Source organism: Mastomys coucha, unplaced genomic scaffold (genome assembly GCF_008632895.1).
Source record: "Mastomys coucha isolate ucsf_1 unplaced genomic scaffold, UCSF_Mcou_1 pScaffold23, whole genome shotgun sequence".
In the NCBI taxonomy this organism is placed as follows: Eukaryota; Metazoa; Chordata; class Mammalia; order Rodentia; family Muridae; genus Mastomys; species Mastomys coucha.
The window spans coordinates 96,337,394-96,356,703 of NW_022196906.1; the positions used below are offsets into that span (position 1 = coordinate 96,337,394).

Sequence of the window (19,310 nt, forward strand, 5' to 3'; positions counted from 1 at the left end):
ACCAAGGATAACCTCACCCTTGCAGCATCACCACCAGACTGAAGACTCCCAGAGGATGGCCTGAGGCTCAAGGAGTACACACAGCCTGGAAAGGCTGGCTCCTTTGGTTGTAGGTTGCCCTTCACAGACACGGGGGCCTTAATTCACAAACGCTCCATCTTTTGAGGATTTAACTCTAAGGACACAGCCCCTTCCTGGCTACCCTATGTGAGCCTGCTGGTCTGAGGCCTGGGAAGAAGTCCTCACAGTGATGGAAGGCTGGGCTTGGGAGATAGAACCTAAAAGTAGAGGTAGGGGCCGCAAGGATGAACAGAGAGTGTGCGGAAAAACACAGAAGGCTCTTCCTTGGCTCTTCCACTACTGGACCGGGGAAGGGTTGGTATTTTCAGCTCCGTGGCACTTACATCAGCTCTTCTAATGTTTTGTTTCTGGCCCTGAATTCTAGTTGGCTTCCTGTTCCCATAACCTGTCAAGTAGAGTGTCAAGGGAAGCTGGGAAGGGGAATTTCACAACTAGCTGGTTTCCTTTGATGTTGCCAAGGGAGCCCAGAGTCCCTCCTCCACCAACCAACCATTTGGGAAGTCGGGAAGACGGTCTCTGCTGGGTAGCTCAAGGCAGGGGGCTCCATAGAGGACCTGCCCTCACATTCCAGCAGGGGGCCGGGAGGTGCAGCTGCCAGATCAGGATGAGGAAGGAGGAGGGTGTGGGTATTTGAACAATTTGCTAAGCCCAGAACACACCTCTGATGCAGCCACACCCCTGTGAGCTGAGCTATCCAAAGCCATGGCTTTCTCGAGAATTGGGTCAGCTTTGCAGCTTTCCCCAGGCAGGATTCCGAACCCAGCAAGTCCCCAGAGTCATCTGGGAAGAATCGTTACCTGCAGGGGGTGGGGAGAATTAGGGAGAGAGACCGAGGTGAATTAGGAAGCCCCAGCCTCCCTACTTGAGTCTCTTTCTCCCTGGTCTCGGTGAAGATCCATGTGCAAGCAGGCTGGCCACCCTGGGGCCCACCTGTGTATAAGCTCCCCTGGCACATTGGAGACGAAGCCACCGTTCTCACTCCAGCACCCGGCAGAGCCAGGTGTGGCTGCCAGCTCAGGCAGATTCCATTGAGGCCCCAGGCCTGACCCTGCCTCAGAGGCCCCGCCCTTTATCCTTCTTGCAAAGAGGAGAAAAAAAAATGTGTATAAATTCTATCTGAGGCTCCCTCCCCAGACTCTGTCCCTTTGAGCTACCTACGTAAACTGACCTCGGGGCTTGTTTTGGACTGAAGCAGGCATGCCCACCCCCAAAATGAACCTTTGGATTCTAGCAGCCTTAAACTAGCCCCTTCAAGCATCTCAGGAATGCTTGTTCGTCAAACATCTTGTTAGGTGTCCCTTCAAGCACCAGTGAACCCCAGGACTGCGCCATATGGCCTTTCCCCTGATTTTGTAACTCAGAGCATATGTGCCTGCACCTACTCTTGTGTCTCCACCAAGGGTTTCCAAGAATGCTTCCCCGTGAAGTGAGGACACCTGGGACACTCTTCTCAAGTCTTTGTCATAGACTCCTACCGCAGCTTGTAGGGACAATGGTGTACAAGCCAGTTTCTCTTTGTAAGGTAGTCTTCAGTTTGACACATTTGTTATTTTCTCATCTGCGTCAGACACAACCAGGATCTAAAATGCAATGTTTGAATTTCAAGTAAAACTTATACACATTTTTTGTTTGTTTTTAGGCTTTATTTTATCTTATATCATGAACGCTTTGCTTGCATGTATGATCAAACACCACGTGGGTGCCTGGTATCAGCATCATTTAGAATTGCCTATCAGATCCCCTGGAAGTGGAGTTACAGATGGTTGTGGACCACCAAGTGGATGCTGGGACCCAAAGACACATCTTCTCTAAAGGCAGCCAGGGTGGCTAACTCCTAAGGACTCCCTCCCCCACCACCACCACCACACACACACACACACACTTTTAAAGGAAAGCTTTATGCAAAAGGAGCCACATCCTTGGCTGTTGAGTTTGAAAGGTTTCTGTCCTTGGACCCTTCCAGCAAAGTTGGGAATTGAGAACGTTGAGGGAAAGAGGGGGCCCTGGCCAGCCCTCGGCAGAAATCGACCCTGATTCTAGGTGGATGGGACTGAGGAATGCATGCCTACTGGAGCTCTAACCAGAGGAGGGAGGAGAGGGCGAGTCAGAGCAGCTAAGCCTTCTGACATAGAAGACTAAGGAGTCTTCTGGGGAGGCAGAAGAAGGGTCCAAATGACAGACAGGGGAATCGATTCCACACCAAAGTAGAACATCAAAAGCCAGAGAAGCGGAAGGCAAAGAGGGGTGGCTAGGTGCAGATGAGGTGGAACAGGTAGGTGGAAACAGACTCTGCCAGCCTTGTCAGGTTAGGGAGCCCGAATTCCGAAGACCAAGAAAAGAGACCCGGCTTCATCAGCTACTCTCTGTGTGACCTTAGACAAGTTGCTTAAACTCTCTGAGCCTTGGTTTCTTATTTATTACAGAGATGATGAGAGCACCCAAGGGTGACTGGACTCGGATGGCTGAGTAAAAAGCAAGTGGAGACCCGCCGTGTGCTTGGCTTACAGACGAGCGGGAGTCAGGAAGGAGTTGGACGGAGTGTCTAGTGAAATGGCTGATTCATTTGGGTAGTGGGTTAAATCCACCAGATTTTCACCCCAGATTCACACACTTCCTGTAGAGGCAGGATCTAAAAGAGCTGGCGAAGGTGTTTGTAAACAATAAAAGTGCAATTCAAAGTTTGCCGCTGGGGGGTGAAATAGTAGGGGTTAGGAAAGAGGCTGGGCGGCTGCGGGCCGAAACATCGGTTCGCCAGCAACGCCGTCAAAGCTGGGCGGATGTGAACTGCTTTGCAGTCCTCCCGCCTTCTCCAAAACGCCACAGACCCCTCCTGTAGCCACCATAGGAGAGTGAGAGACTTATCCCTGGAAGTCGTCCCTCGGTGCCTGTAGGGATGACGGGTGAGAACCGGGTGCGGGCAGTGGTGGGACGATCTTGGGACGAATTGGTTAAGACATCCCCAACAGCTAGGACACAAAGCAGGGGACCGGGAATGCCGCACGGCCGCCAGAGCCCAGGGTGGCAAGGGGACAAGGCTGAGGCCAGCCCAGCGGCCAGCCGCAGCGCCGCCTCCCGGGAGGAAGGCGGGGGCTGGGCCGGGGAGCGGAGGGAGGCGGAGAGCGGAGGAGGGCGGCGCGCTGAGAGGTTATTTGTGGTTCGCTTTGATCCCGAGGGGGAACCTGAAACTCTCACATTCCTGGCATAGCAGCCGCCTCCAGCGCGGGCTGACCTAGAGGCTGCGCACTGGGGCGCGAGCGAGCAGATCGTCGGCGCCACCGACGAGTGCGCACCTCCGTGGCCGACCGTACCTAAGCCGAACGGGGTCTGCGTGCGCCGGCAGCCGCGGGCCGCAGCGGTAAGCAAGGTGCCAGGCGCTCCGGGCAGTACGCGAGGCCGGCGGGGACGCTTCCCAGCGGCACCCCGACACCGCGATCAGCCCGACCCTTTCCGGAGATCGGAGCTGGGGTGGGCGAGCCTCCCCGGGAGCGGGGAGGGGAGACTGTGCACCCTTTCGAGGATCGATCCTGGGTGTCTGTCTAGCCTAGGCTGCTCGCGCTTTTGTGGGAGTGAGGACACGAATCTCCGACCCACAGGGGCTGGAGAAAGGACAGGATCAGTGTTTGGGAGTGTGCGTCTGGCGTACGGGGCAAGTGAAAAGCTTCGGTAGGCATAGCTTGCTGAATTACGGGGTCACCGTGGCTGCTTTGTCTAGATTGGGGATACAGGTGGCTTTTACCCTCAGCTAGCTCAAGAATTCGTCTTTGTCTTCCTTGGAAAATCCTCTCTGGAGCCACGAACTGGCTCTCACTTAGAAAGAATGCAGCCTGCTGTCCAGTCCGGTGACGTCAGCGTTGAAGTATTTGGAAAACAAAGAGGGTTAGGGAGAGAGGCGGACCCGCGATGCTTAAAGACCTCTCGCGGTTGCGGGTTTTGCTCGCCCGGGGCACTGGGGCAGCCACCGGTGCTAGTGGTCCGCCTCGGTAGAGGTTGGTAACGCGGGAACCCGGATCTGGTCTGGCTGACTTAGAGTCTTGCGTTGGTTCCTTTTGCTGAAGGGAGCCCAGGCCAGAGACACACGTATGCTTAGAAAGGTGGCTGGTTTTCCGAGTGCTACGCTCCAGCGCAGCCCAGGTACAACGCCCGCGTAAGGAAGCTGATTTTTAATAACTGCTCATATAAGTATCTGAAAGACTGTGCATCTAGGGGATTGGGATGTTTGTGCGATGAAAGGCCTCGGAAATGTCTCGTGCTCCGGGAGCCTGGCTCGTAGTTGGCGCGCCTGGAATCTGCCGGGAAGGCTCAGCATTCCTTCTAGCCGCTCCCGGATCCTCCTTAGCGGGAGTCAGCCCAGACGGTGATTAACTTAGGAAATGCCGCTTAGAAAAAGCTGCGTGCGAGCAGACTCAATTCTTACACATTGTAGGGTGCAGTTGGGGTGTGTGTGTGGGGGGGATTAGTTGCCGACTTGTGTGTTCTCAGGGCTCATTACCTTCCACTAGCTCTGCCAACGTACTATTCCCAAACTGAGGTAGGACACTAGGGGCTAGCATTATGGCACAGAAAGGGGCCAGCATCCCCTTCATCGTCTTTCCTCTCGCCTCATTACCCCATCAACTGGCATAGATGGTTGTTCCTAATATCAACAGAGATACAGAGGGACCATCCCTTGTGTGCCTCTAGGGTACAAGTAGGGGCTTTTCTAAGTAGCAGATGTGTGTACCAAGAAAGGAGGAGGATGGTGATCATGGAAAATGCTTCGCTGGCTCAATTACTGCAAGCACACCTCTGCCTCCTCAATTCACGTGCAGCTCACCTTGCAGAATGGCTGCTAAGGTCATCTGTGACAAGTAGACTCAGTTGTATTCTATCAGCAGCCTTTGAGTCCAGGGTCTGGAGAGGGGGGGTGGTCAACCCATGGCTCAAGCATCTTTATTCTCAAGAGTCATTGGAATTATTTACTTAGGGCTTCTTTCTACTGGGCTACATTCTTTCTTTACTGCCTGCCAGTAAACTGCTAAGTGGTTGAATTTGATGGAGTCCCTCATGAGATTGTTTGGGGATATTAGATAGCCTTCTGGTTTTCTGTTGTATATTCTGTAGGATCAGTTAAATCTCCATAAATGTCGTTACAATGATAAGCATTTGCCAAGGGCTTACAGCATGCCAGGCGCTCAACCTCTTAGGTTTCAACCCCAAGAGGCACACTGTGTGTGTGTGTGTGTGTACATACACACACATATATACATATATGTATGCATGTGTGTGTATATGCATATATTTAGATGTGTGAGTATATATGTTTATATGTATATATATTATTAATGGCAAACTGAAGATCCGAAGCTCAGTAACTAAACTTAATTAATAGATGGCCATATTGGCACTTGCATCTGGGCCCGTGAAAAACCATCTACCTAACCTCCTCCTCCTCCATCCAGAGCGGTACCGCAAGTGCCCCTCCCTCCTTTGTGTGTGCGTCCATTGACTGCTATTCTTTCTGTCTCTTAGGTGCTCTGAGACCAGGTGCCTGCTGGCCATTGTCTAGGCAGGTGTGTGCAAGCCAGAGAAGCATGAGGACACTGGAAGACTCCTCGGGGACAGTCCTGCACCGCCTCATCCAGGAGCAGCTGCGCTACGGCAACCTCACAGAGACTCGTACTCTGCTGGCAATCCAGCAGCAGGCCCTGCGGGGTGGGGCTGGAGCTGGGGGCACGGGGAGCCCCCAGGCCTCCCTGGAGATCGGAGCACCTGAGGACAGTCAGGTGCTACAGCAGGCCACCAGGCAGGAGCCCCAGGGCCAGGAGCATCAGGGTGGAGAGACCCACCTGGCAGAGAACAGGCTGTATCGGCTGTGCCCACAGCCCAGCAAGGGAGAAGAGCTGCCCACCTATGAGGAGGCCAAAGCCCATTCGCAGTACTACGCAGCACAGCAGGCAGGGTCCCGGCCACATATTGGGGACCGGGATCCTAGAGGGGCTTCTGGAGTCAGCCGACGACAGGATGAGGCTCTGCGAGAGCTGAGGCATGGCCATGTGCGCTCCTTGAGTGAACGGCTTCTGCAGCTTTCCCTGGAAAGAAACGGTGCTCGAGTCCCCAGCCACATGAGCTCTTCCCACAGCTTCCCTCAGCTGGCCCGCAGCCAGCAGGGGCCCCAACCCAGAGCCCCCCCAGCTGAGGGCCCAGAGCCCCGTGGGCCACCACCTCAGTACCCACATGCTGTCATGGCTCAGGAGACTGCGGCTGTCACTGACCCAAGATACCGCCCCCGAAGCAGCCCACACTTCCAGCATGCTGAAGTCAGGTAACCCTGGGTTTCTTCTCGTTCAGTGTCCCAGGAGGAGAACCCTAAGGTCACATATATGGTGGATCTCAACTGTCATGATTCCAATCCCAGGGTACCCTCTCCAGCTCCTGGGGCTGTCTGATCTAGATCTACCCTCTCCTGTCTTGAGAAGGGAGAGCTGGGGGTGGGGGTCGGGGGCTGGAGGGAAGGCGAGGATCTAGCTAATTCAGTCATGGTAGCACATGCCTGTTAATGTTTAGGTGAGGCAGGGAGGATCACAAGTTGACCACCAGCCTGGGCTAAGTATTAGCAAGACTGTCTAAAACAAAAAGAAACTGACTTCATTGCTTTAACTCAAAATATACAGAGCATTGTCTATAGCACTCAAATAAGGGCTCCCAGGGGATGTCAATGGGGTTCAAAGGTGGGGATTTTTTTGTTTGTTTGTTTTTAAAGAAAGAACTAATTAGCTGGGCGGTGGTGGCACTCGCCTTTGATCCCAGCACTTGGAAGGCAGAGGCAGGCAGATTTCTGAGTTTGAGGCCAGCCTGGTCTACAGAGTGAGTTCCAGGACAGCCAGGACTACTCAGAGAAACCCTGTCTCGAAAAACCAAAAAAAAGAAAAAAGAAAAAAAAAGAAAGAACTAATTAAAGACAATAGGAATCCTTAACCAAACTGCTCCAAAGTAGGCCAAAGGTGGAACTTCCTAAAGGTTTTTAAGAAAAGGTGGGCTTTTTTGTTGTTGGCCTCCTCCTTGGGCGGTGTTGCTAATGATGCTGAAAGAATTGGGTGGCTCGCTAAGCCACTTCTGTACAGTTGGCTTGCCTTGTCAGTCACTTGTTAGGTTTTCCCTTGTGCTTGTCATTGTGAGCCTAAGTGAGTGAATGAGGGTTTTTTTTTTTTTTTTTTTTGGTGGAGGCTCAGGATGCTGTTGGACCAGAGTAGTGACTTGGCTTGACTGGGTGTAAAGTGAACTCTTGGTGTGTGTGTGTGTGTGTGTGTTGGAGGGCGTGATACGATCAGCTCTTGAGAGATATCAATACCAGCCTTAGAGAACGGGTCATTGGGGCTAGGCTGGGAGCTGGGAGCCCAGTGATTGCAAGCAGGAAGCCAGATTATTGCAGGAGTCCGGGTTCCTAGAAATGAAGTGCTGCCTTAGTCATCTTAGCTGGCCCCCTGTACCTTTTCCATTGCTGTATCTCCCTTGGGTTGGGGTGAGATGGGGCTCCAAGGAACCTAACGGGGTTGAGGGGGAGGCTCTGGGTTCCAGGTCAGTGTCTGGTTCACTTTCACCCTTGCTGAATCCTTATTCAGTTGCTCCATTCCCCACTAATTGGTTTGTCTGTTTGTTTTTTTTTTTTTCACTCTGGAAGACAGTGGTGGCCCTGGACTGGGGGAGCCTTGTGGGTTTACTCCAGCCTCTACTCCCCCCCACCTCGCCTCCCTTCTCAGGGCTGGTCAGGAAGAGTTTCTTCTTTTGGACAAGCCCTATTGAACTCTGCCAGGAAAAGATAATATCCAGGCAAGGAAGTGGACTCTTTGCAGGAGAACAAAAAGATAGGGAGGAGGGCAGTGGGAAATGGAGGAACCAGGAGCAAGTGTGAACGGAAAGGAGTCGCCATTCTTCCCTGGAGCTAGATCATTCTCGAAGAATGTCAGTTGTGTCTGCCTGGCCTGTGTTGGGGGGGAGGGGGACAACAATTTTCAGAGGCCACCTGGAGAGTGACCACTCTTGGCAGCAAGGGAGAGTTTAGTCAGCCCTCTACCCTGCTCTCCCTGGAGCTGAGAGGAGGAAAAAGCACGTGCAGGCTTTTCCTTGGCTGACCAGAAGAGGAATATTTGTTAGGGACTGAGTCAGGGGCTCAAAGAAAAGGGAAGCAAGCCATGGGCTAGAGGGGTGGTCTTGGACACTGGGCATGGTAGAGCGAGCACGAGAGACCCAGAAGTGAAATCCAACTTCAAGAGGCTTCTAGAAATTTCTTAGTACAACTGAGAAGGCAGTTGTGACACATGGAGTCACAAGGCCCCAGAAAGGGCCTCTGACTACCTGTGTCTCACTCTGATCTCTGGACATCCATAGCGGTAAGGATGTGTTAACACTTGTGGCCAAGGGCCGGAAGAACGTGGTCCTGAGCTATGCTGTGGAGCTAATCTAGAGGTGGCCCCTTTAACTGTGGTGTCCGCTAACAGAGATGGAGGCTAGACAGTCATGGGTGAACGTGCTGTCACCGGCCATTCTGTCAAGGCCTAGTACTTCTGTGGCCAGAGAGAGAGAAACCTTGTGCTTTAGCAGACACAAGTGACACTTGGCAGCCATAGCACTGGTTTGCTGAAGGCCTAGCAGCTGGAGCTGAAATCTCTCCCCCTGTTTGTGAGACTGAGCTCTTCTGCCTGGCATCTGATGCCCTTCTCTAACCTTAGCTGGGGTCTTTGAAAAGAATTTCAGTAGTTGGGGGTGGCAGGACCCTTGAAACAAAGAGGAGAAAACTCAGGTGAGCTCCTTTAGTTGACTTGGCTGATCTGCCAGAATCCGTGAGTAAGTGCCACCCCCTGGGGCCTGGGACTCTCTGTGGCTTCCATCCCAAAGATCCTTCTATCAATTCAAAAGGTCAAGGGTGCGTTTTTTAAAGATAATATTTAAGCTGTATTTGCTTAGGACAACCAGGCTTGCTTGGGCTGATTGGTCCCTAAGGCAGCTGTGAACAGAGTGATCGCCTGGATGCAGCACCACCCCCTCCCACACTGGTCCTGCTCTCTGACTCTTGAGTCTTAGGCACATACCTTGTGGCGCAGGCCCTCCCTCTGGTGGGTGCCTAATACTGGGGAGGCTCAGTCACTCGCAATAATAGCCAGGTGTGTGTGTGTGTGTGTCTGTCTGTCTGTCTGTCTGTCTGTCTGTCTGTCAGTCTCTGAGCTTCATTCATCTCTTCTTTCCCAGGATCCTGCAGGCCCAGGTACCTCCGGTGTTCCTCCAGCAGCAGCAGTACCAGTACCTGCAGCAACCCCAGGAGCACTCCCCACCCCTCCATCCAGCCGCTGTAGGACATGGTCCCCCAAGCTCTTTCAGTCCACCTGCAGTGGAGGGACCACCCAGTGCCCAGGCCACCTCAGGCAGTGCCCACCTGGCCCAGATGGAGACTGTACTGAGAGAGAACGCCAGGCTGCAGAGGGACAATGAGCGATTGCAGAGAGAGCTGGAGAACACTTCAGAGAAAGCCAGCCGCATAGAAAAGGTGGGGACTCCCAGGGAGTAGGAAAGCCTATCAGGCTGCCTTTTGCACCACATTCTGTCACACACGCACATGCACATGCACACACACACAAGCTGACTCCAGACAGCTGAGGACCAGCCAAGAGGCCTGCCCTGATGCATGAGCAGTTGCTGGCCAGTGGCTGTTAGAAAGAACTCATTCACTAGCTCCCTGCACATTTGTACCCTCGCCCCTCACAGCCCCTCCTGTGGACACCTCCCACAGAGAGCCCTTTGTGCACCCACACAACAGCCAGTCTGTTCCAGGCCAGCCCTGGCCAAAGAGAAAGCCCCTCCTCTCAGGGAAAAGAAAAGCAACGTGTTGGCAAAGCAAGCCAGCTAGGAGCACGTGGAAGACCTGTGGCTTCCAAGTGGGAGGGGCAGCCACATGCTCTGGGCAGAGGCTGCTCAGGCTGGGGTCTGGCACCCCCACTTCCTCAGTGAAGCCTGGCCAATTGTGTACTAAGGCTCAATTTTAGCAGTAGCCTCAGGCCTTCTACTTACTGTCTATCTACAGTGTTCTGGCTAGGCTGGACCCCCTATACTCGCTCATCCCTGATCCTTTGTAGACACTAGGCATGTATGGGGCAGGCTGGAGGTAGCCCCCTTGAAGAGCATCTAACCCAGGGTCCAGGCAGCAGGCCCAGGTCCAGTCCTTCCTTAGGAACAGCTGTCTGTCCTAGCAGTCTGGCCTACCTAAGAGGCTGCAGTCCTGTGACTATCTCACTGGAGTCACTGGCTTCACTCCCTGGGACCCTTCCTGAAATTGAATTTATTGTCTGTCTCTTACAGCTGGAAAATGAAATCCAGCGGCTCTCTGAGGCCCACGAGAGCCTGATGAGGACCTCTTCCAAGCGTGAGGCTCTGGAGAAGACCATGAGGAACAAGATGGATGGGGAGATGAGACGGTTGCAGGACTTCAACCGGGACCTTAGAGGTGGGAACCGGGCATGTGGGTTGGGGCGTTGGGAGAACCATCATCTGTCAGACTTTAGGGGCTCTGTTTTAGGTGGGGAAATTCAGAATCTATTCTGTGCTATAGAAGCCTACATTATTGGGCCCTGATCTGAGCTGGGACTTCCTTATAGTCCCATCTCCCCAGCTTAGAGGGTGCAAGCCCTACAACTAGGACCGGAGGGTAAACCCCAGGTTGACAAGCATCGATATTAAAACATCTTTTCTCCTTATTTGAAACAGAGAGATTGGAATCCGCGAACCGCCACCTGGCAAGCAAGACGCAGGAAGCCCAGGCGGGCAGTCAGGACATGGTGGCTAAGCTGCTTGCTCAGAGTGAGTAGGGAACCAGCTGAGAAACCTGGGTGGATGTACAGGCCATGAGGCCGCCATGACATGACCCCACTACCACCACCACTCCCTTCCCCTTGAGGTTTAACCTGTCCCTTGCAGAATGGCACATTGGGAACAGATTCACTGAATGACTACTGTGGGAAGGGGTGGTTTCCAAAGATGAATAGGGACTAGGGATCAGTAACTGGCTGAGCTACACAGTATGAGCTCTCAGTCCCTCCTGTAGGGAGGCCATGACAGTCCTGGCAATAGTTAAATGGAGGACAATGAGGGTTCTTCAGAGTTTCCTAGGAATGCCAGAAAGGCTGGGACACAAGAAGATGCAGAGGATGGTCAAACTGATGGAGCATCCTGAGATAGCCACAGATTGGTTTAGGCAACAGCTGCGGTCTAAAGGAGGCATTCAGAAAGTTTCTCTTTAAAACAGGGAGGTCCAGGCATCCTGAAAGCTTTATAGACTGATCGATTTGTCCCTTTATTAGTGGAGCCATGCTAAGCACCTAGTTGGGCAGAGAGTGGGAATTCGTCCAGAGAATGGCAGGGAGGTGAGATGAGCTTAAGGCAGGAGCAGGTTCCCACAGGTTCAAGGGGAAAAGTGTTCATGAGCTCGAAGTGGGTGATTAGGAAGCCCCTGGTGACCCAGGGAAATCTGTGGGAACAGCAGTACGGAGGCAACTGAGGAGGTCTCAGACACTGAGGGGAAATGGCGGACGTGTAGGTAACAAGGCATTCAGGAAGAATATGTATGAGAGTACTTTGTTAGGGATGTCTAATGAGGGGATGACTCTAGAGAGAGGGGGGCTTCTGGGTGCCAGCCACCCCGCCCCCTTCTTTCAGGGACTTAAGAGTGCTTGCTAATAAGCCTTTGGCAGGAAATGGGCTCAGATTGGGCAAGACCTGTGCTATCCACTACCACCTTTCAAAATGAGGCGGTTAAAGGTCTCTGGAACGGAGGTGAAGTTTGAAAGAGGTGTGTCGCCTAGGGGTTTGCCCTTGGGAGTCTGTAGAAGGCTGACCCGACTGCTAGGGGGAAGAGAGATTAGGGGTGCTTTGGTGGGAGGGGTGGGTTTTGGAGCCAGGCTCTGGCAGAGAAAGGAAGTCTTAGGGAGGGTTTCTGGAAGCCTGCAGAGGGGGAGGGGGAGCAGAGAAGCAGCCGGGAGGCGTTTCCGCTCCCCGGGGAGCGAGCTAGCGCCAGGCTGTTCTTGGCTTCTTGCTGGAGCCATTAATCTCTCAGCCGCGGGTGACCTGGATGCCTGGCATTCCAGAGCCGCTGGGCTGTTCCGCTCCCAGCCCGTCCCCCTCCGTTCCCTCCCCTGTGGGCCTGACAGTGGCGCCCTTCGGCCCCGGCGGCGCCCAGCCTGGCTTGGGGAGGAGAGAGCATGAACACAAAGGGAGTCTGGGACCTGAATGTGGGGAGCCTGCTAAGTAGGCACAGCCTCCCCCCCCCCCACAACCAAGGTATCTTAGAGATTGTACAAGGCACCTGGAAATAAACAACAAAACAAAGAAAAGCTGGATCCACTGCGGGAGGAACTAAGAAAAAGCCCTAGCATTAGCAGGTTTTTTTTTTCCTGTTGTAATCCCATCAGCCCATTCCCAAAGGGCTGATGTTGGCCCATTTTTCTGGAGGGTACAGAATCCCCCCCCCCATGAGCCACTGGCTTTCCCTTCAACGAATCATAGCAGTGGCCCCCAGCTCTGTTTGCACTGTCTGCTTTGGGCCTTCAGGAGCTGACTCTGAGGCCTGACAACTGGTCCTGCCCGCTTTGGCCAGGTGTTACTTTGGACTGGCACGGGATACGGAAGTTATCTACCTCCTAGTACTGCTGGGGCTGGAGTAGGGGGCCTGGGCATTACTCAAACACAGGCTGTAGGGCTAGTGGATGCGACAGGATGCTGCTTCCGAGTCCAAACCTGACTTTTTCCTTCCACCGATGGCAACCCAGCAAAGTGTGAACAGTCGTGTTAAAGCATCCTGGATCAGCCCTGTCTTTTCCCTCCAAACCAGAGTGATGCTAGCCAGACTGGGTACAGCCTTGGGATGCAGGGCAAAGGAGATGGCCTGGATTGCCCCAGTGCCCCTTCCTGCTGTTTAAGGAGTTGGTGAAGGGAGGCCTCTGCATACTAGGGCCGTGTCCTAGCCACACATAGTTAAGCTTCTACCGTCTTTCCAGCCACATGTCAAGAGCTCAGTAGCTGAGTGTGACCTTGTTCGTAGAACAATCTGCTGTAGCAGAAAATCTCACTGATAAAGTTTTGTTCTGCAACCCTGTCCCCTACGCCCAAGAAATAGGCAGCTCTTCTCCGTCGACCAGCCCAAGGGTCCCAAAGGGCCAGGCCTTCCAGGTGGATTGTAGGTATAGAACATTGTGTTCTTGCCTTGGCCAGGCTGGATGGAGAGGCTCCTCCAGTCAGTTAGCAAAGTGCTCAGGGACAGCCAGAATCTTGGACTCAAGTCTTTGGACCAGCATCCTTTTCAATGTGGTGCATGGTTTGAATTCTCTTAGGAGCCTGCATGTGGGTCCCCAGACCATGCCACGAAAACGAAAGGGGAGAGGCGGCAGGCTGCGCTTAGAGGACATTTCGGCAGGCCTGTAGGGGGAGACAGCATGGATAGCCGGAGCTTCTCGGTCAGCCATTGGTTCCTGTGCTTCTTCCTCTAGAAATCAAGAGACTCAAATTCTACCTGGGAGATTGAGTGTGATAAGGTCAAAAGTGCCCTTTCTGCTTGAACAACAAATGACCTTTTTACGGTACCCTAATCTACAACAGGCTGGCACAGTGTCTGCCCGAGCAGTGTAGTTATCATGAAGCTTAAGGAAAATATGTTTTGGTGATGGCCATGCCTGGCACACTAGGAGCAGCTGAAAGGCCACTTTGGCTTATTTGTTCCAGCAAGGGTTTCATGGGGTCAGGATATCTGCCATTTACTCTTACCTTAATCTGCATCTCACTGAAATGCAATACATAACTCGCAGAAATGTCGAGGGTGAGAAGCAGTTGACACAAGTATGTAACAGTGGCCGCCATCACTGACCCTCTCCTCTTTAATGTCTACTCCAACAGGCTATGAGCAGCAACAGGAACAGGAGAAGCTGGAGCGAGAGATGGCGCTGCTGCGTGGTGCCATCGAGGACCAGAGGCGACGTGCTGAACTGCTGGAGCAGGCTCTGGGCAACGCACAAGGCCGTGCCGCCCGAGCCGAAGAGGAGCTACGCAAGAAGCAGGCCTATGTGGAGAAGGTGGAGCGGCTGCAGCAGGCGCTGGGACAGTTGCAGGCTGCCTGTGAAAAGCGGGAGCAGCTGGAGCTGCGTCTGCGCACGCGCCTGGAGCAGGAACTCAAAGCTTTGCGTGCGCAGCAGGTATAAGCCCGGAAGACCTGTGCAGCTGGCGAAAGCAGGCCGAATCCAAGGGGTCCCTGATCTCTAGTCTTTGTTTCTTTGCATGACGATTGCTCCATGTCCCTCTTAGCTGCTTGGTCCCTTTGAGGCTCTGCTACGAGCCCTACTGTGACAGTAACAGAAATTTGGTACCTTAGTACCAGTCAGTAATAATGTTCGTGCAGAAGGCTGGACCACTCTGATCCATCTTCCCAAAATAGGAAGGAAGGTGTCTGAGCCGAGTCTGTGCTTGGACATAAACATCCCTTGTGTTTACAAATCAGATAGAGTTCTGTCCACACCCAACTTTATCCTGTCTTAGAAATAGGGGGACCAAAACTTTGTCCCAATGTGATTGCCAGTCACATCCAACTCCCACTTCAGAGAATTGCTTTTTAGTCATATGTGCCCCTATGCTCCTGACCACCAGAATTAAGGAGAGGATGTGAGGACCTTTGTTATCCCCTATATCTCTGGGTGGAAGTAGGAAGGGGCTGTATGTGCTGCGCGTGACTGAACAGAGGGATGCATGTATGAGAGTCTTCGGGTGAGCCTGAGGAACAAAGTCCCCCACGTGCCAGCCTTAACCCTTGACCATGCTATTCCTTTCTCTACAGAGGCAGACGGGCACTCTCACAGTTGGTGGCGGCAGCAGCCATGGTGGGTCTGCCGAGCTCAGTGCCCTGCGACTGTCAGAACAGCTGCGGGAGAAGGAGGAACAGATCCTGGCTCTAGAGGCGGACATGACCAAGTGGGAACAGAAGTATTTGGAGGAACGGGCCATGAGGCAGTTCGCCATGGATGCGGCTGCCACTGCGGCTGCCCAGCGTGACACTACTCTCATCCGACACTCGCCCCAGCCCTCACCCAGCAGCAGTTTCAATGAGGGCCTGCTGGCAGGCAACCACAGACACCAGGAGATGGAGAGCAGGTACTATAGGCGGGGCTATCTGCGGTCAGTTTCTTCCCAGTCCTTTGTCCTTGGTTAACAGGCCCCACCCATAGCAGCTCTGTATGTTTGACATTCCAGAAATTTTAGACAATTGTTTCCCCGAGTGAATCCCTGGTATGTGCAGGCTGGAGGTGGGTGGGTACCTCCCAGGCTCTGACCACTTCTCCTTCTCTGTAAGAGATCGTCATCTGAGTCTTGCAATGAGGTGGGCTTATGAGTCCAAGAGATCCTACCTGCCCTGGGGAGGGATGTCTTCTGTGAGATGGGTGGGGTGGAGGAGCTGAGCCAGTGGGGTCTGACAGTATGACCTCCTCCCCAACAGGTTGAAGGTGCTCCATGCTCAGATCCTAGAGAAGGATGCGGTGATCAAGGTCCTTCAACAGCGCTCCAGGAAAGACCCTGGCAAGGCCACCCAGGGCACCCTACGACCTGCTAAGTCGGTGCCATCCATCTTTGCGGCTGCAGTGGGGACTCAGGGCTGGCAAGGGCTTGCATCCAGCGAGCGGCAAACTGATGCACCTACCCGTCCAACGGGAGGTATGAGGAGGCTTGCAATGAGGTGGAAAGTTGTAGGAATTTTTGGATGCGTATTACCAGACTCTTTCTTAGAATACATGCCCACTGAGACCAGGGCTTTCTGACCCCTCTTCTAGGGGACCTGGCTTAACCTTTGGCTTCTGTGACCCTGAAACCTACAAGGGTCCTGCTAGTAGAGTGGATGCTGGACCCACAGCTGCTTACCGATAGATCTAGGCAAGGTTCGACTGTTCCTGAGTGAATACTAAGAAATCCTAGATTTCAGCTACAAAGAAGGGTCACAGACCATCGATGCCTAACCTGACCCCACTTATTCCCATTTCAAAAGAGTAGAGTCTTTCCATTCTATTAGACATCTTGCAAATTAAGAGTTACCCAGTTCTATTTGGGACCATGTCTTCTACATCAAGCCGTATCCATCAATGTCCATTCTTTCTTACAGAGCGGGTACCAGCAGAGGAGACTCCGGCCACAGCTCCTCTCCCTGCCCATACCAAACACGGGAGCAGAGACGGGAGCACCCAGACTGATGGCCCTGCAGACAGCACCTCTGCCTGCTTGGCCTCAGAATCCGACAGCCTCCTGGGGTGCAGCAGTAGCCAGAGGACACCCTCTCTGGGTAAGCACCCCACTTGGTTAGATGGGGCTTGAGAACATGGTAGAGGAGTGATCTGGAACACATGGGCTCATTTCCCCCAAATGCCCTCAAACTCATACATCATGGAAAGTCCCACGGTGCGAACTAAGGGGTGGTTGGAAGTTGTCTCAATGGGAGACAGAGCCATTGAGCCATTTCAGAAAGAAAGCAACTCAACAGAAGGCACTATAACTCTTCCAGAGTTCCCCTCACATCCTCCTGCCAGTCCAAATAAGATGAAGAAGCTTGGCTAGTGAGCCCAATGGTGATCTTGGGTTGGGAAGCTATTTAGAAGAGCCCAGAAAGGAGAAACTTTAGAGGAAGTCTTTTCTCTTTCTGCTCTGGTTTCACACTCACCCTTGCATAGCTGCTTGTGCCCCATGATCTCAGAAAAACCACAGGCATGACAGGAATGCTGCAGCCTGCTCCTAACCCTGGGGACACCCCTCCACCGATCACTCAAACATCACTGGAACGACATGGGCTTACTTCCTCAGCTGAGGGAAGGGAGTACAGCCTTGTGTTTAGTTGAGCAAGAGAAGAGGAACCTGAGGACTGAGGCAGCTTAGGGGAGGGAGTCTGTTGAAAGAGACCCTGTGTTGGGAGCTGAAGAGAATGAAAGGCTAATAGCACAGACTTGTCTTCTTGTCTTTCTCCAGACTCTGTAGCTGCAACCAGAGTCCAGGATCTGTCAGACATGGTGGAAATACTGATCTGAAGGATGGAGGCAGTGCCTTGGGGACACTGAAGCCTGGCTCCCTTCTGGCAGTCCGGCGGTTGTCTTCAAATGCTGTGCCTCCCTTCCTCCAACCAGTGATGGTTTGGTGCCTGGAGCTCCGAGAGGAGCGCTCCAAGTGAGCTAGAAAAGGTTGCGCTCTCAGAAGACTGCTTTTGGCCTATATTTCTCCTATGACAATGAGGAAGGAAAAGCCAGACGTCACCTGCAGCCCCGAGATCTGTTGCTGGAGCAGAAAGGAGCTGAGCCCCGTCCATCCTGCCCAAAGGGAACAGAGAGCAGAATGGGACTCCCAAGAATGACCGGGCACCAGCCAAATGGTCTGCAGGGATAATCAGGCCAGCCATGGTGTTCTGTGGCTAAGCATAGCCTCACCCAGACACTATCTGCTCTTCAGTTCCTGACTGCCTTCTTCAGATTACTAAGACTTGAATCTCTTGGGGGACTATGGGATTGTGAGTCTTTCGGGAGCCACCGGCATGTCCCCTTGCTTGGAGTAGGTCAGAGGCCATTTGAGAGGCCTGCAGAACAGTGTGTTTTGTATATAATTCTCTTTCCTTGAGAACAGAAAACTTAAGCATGCTGGTTCAGGTTCTCCTTCCAGGGCTGTGCCGCCTGGCCCTGCTGCCACAGTTCTTAAAACACATGACAGGTCTACCAGATGTCCCTCTGCCTCTGGATTTTCTTGGCTGTGGATTTTGATACTGGTTGCCTTTCCTCTGTTTTAAATCCCTGTATTTAATGCCCATGGGATTCTTATCACCAGCCTTTGTGAATGGCTCCACAGCTCCTATCCCTGGGACACCCTGTCAAGTTTGGTTATAAACTGAGCCAGATGCGATGAGCCACCACAAGCGGACATCTGTCATGCCCAGCACCAGGTTCTCTTTGAAGAAACTGGAGAAGTTGTTCTTATAAATGTATTTGTTCCCACCAGCAGGGACTGGGAGGGGGAGCTATGTTGTTAAAACTAATCAGTGAACTTAAAAGTCCTCGCTATGGTGCCCCCACCACAGAATGGCACCAGAGAGGCTGGCTCCTCCTCCAGCTTTGGTGCCCCAGCCCTGAAGTAGGGCCAGCTACTTGGTGAAGCGCCCCCCATGGCAGCCTCCAAGCAACAGTGACTTTGACTTCCGGTCTTAAAGCAACCCCCATTCAGCTCAAAAAGCGATTGGTGGATTTCAGATCTTTTGTGTTTTTCTCCTGGTTGTTTTGTTTGTTTTTCTTTCACTGTTTGAAGTTCTGTCTGTTTGTTCCATTCCCATGGTTCTCTGCGGTTCCTTTTTAAAACATTTGCATTTGCTGGACAATTGCGTATTTTTTTAATTCCCCCTTCCCCAGTATAAAGCTGAGAAATACATCTGGTTCATGTACATTGTTTACAAAGATAAAAGTTTAAAAAAAAAAAAAGGAGGGAAAAGGCAAAAAAATATTGTGAAAGAAAAAAAACAACTTAATATATTTTGGATTAATATTTGGTATTTCTTTTAAAGTATTTTTTTTTTGTGCTGTGAACGTTTTCTGCCAAAGACCATGACGTGTGTCTGTGTGTTTAAGTTATCATGAATATTTAAAGTGTAAACATGGCTGTTTTGTTACGCCACTCTGTACCAGGACTGCTGCTGCATTCCTCCAGGTATGACAGTATTTTAATAAAAAAAAAGCTTATAAGGAGATGTCTGTCTGTCTGTTTACCTGTTGAGAGAGACACAGTCTAGGTTTGAGTCTTAAGTTGCCCTCAAACTCGAAATTCTCCCACCTCGGCCTCCCAGATGGTGGGTTTACAGGTGTGTGCCCACCACCTCCAGCTACCAGACCAGTTATCTGCAAGGATGAAGAAAGTGCGTGAAGGTTTTGAGGGGTCACCCATGTCTACTCTCTCCAAGAACACATGACTAGTTCAACTAGAGATTGTGTGAAGTGGTATTAAGGACAGTTTAAATGACATGGCTGCCCCTGCCATCACACTCAGCCTCTGGTGACACAGAGATCATGCTGCAGGATTTTCCCTGTCCAATCACATTAGGGCAGTGGAAGGTCTGTGATTGGACAAGGGAAAAGGGAGGCGGAGTGAAGAGTTGCAGAGACAGAGAGGTCTCAGAAGGAGGGGGAAGGAGAATGGAGGCATGGTATCAAAAGGTTAGA

General features: G+C 52.5%; 1 protein-coding gene across 3 annotated transcripts; it reads left to right on the forward strand.

Annotated features, from left to right (window-relative positions):
- The first annotated feature begins 2,807 nt into the window (after window positions 1–2,807).
- On the forward strand, window positions 2,808–18,839 carry Amotl2 (angiomotin like 2). Of its 3 annotated transcripts, none has more exons than XM_031344314.1 (10): window positions 2,808–2,981; window positions 5,590–6,382; window positions 9,304–9,598; window positions 10,408–10,552; window positions 10,813–10,905; window positions 13,990–14,285; window positions 14,921–15,234; window positions 15,578–15,792; window positions 16,235–16,411; window positions 17,089–18,839. In XM_031344314.1, the coding sequence occupies exons 1-10, from the start codon at window positions 2,975–2,977 to the stop codon at window positions 17,145–17,147; spliced, it is 2,394 nt and encodes a 797-aa protein (XP_031200174.1). In that variant the 5' UTR covers window positions 2,808–2,974; the 3' UTR covers window positions 17,148–18,839. The 3 variants fall into 3 exon arrangements, with proteins under 3 accessions (XP_031200174.1, XP_031200175.1, XP_031200173.1); XM_031344315.1 differs by lacking the exon at window positions 2,808–2,981 and adding an exon at window positions 3,230–3,436; XM_031344313.1 differs by lacking the exon at window positions 2,808–2,981 and adding an exon at window positions 3,891–4,212.
- Window positions 18,840–19,310: the final 471 nt, after the last annotated feature.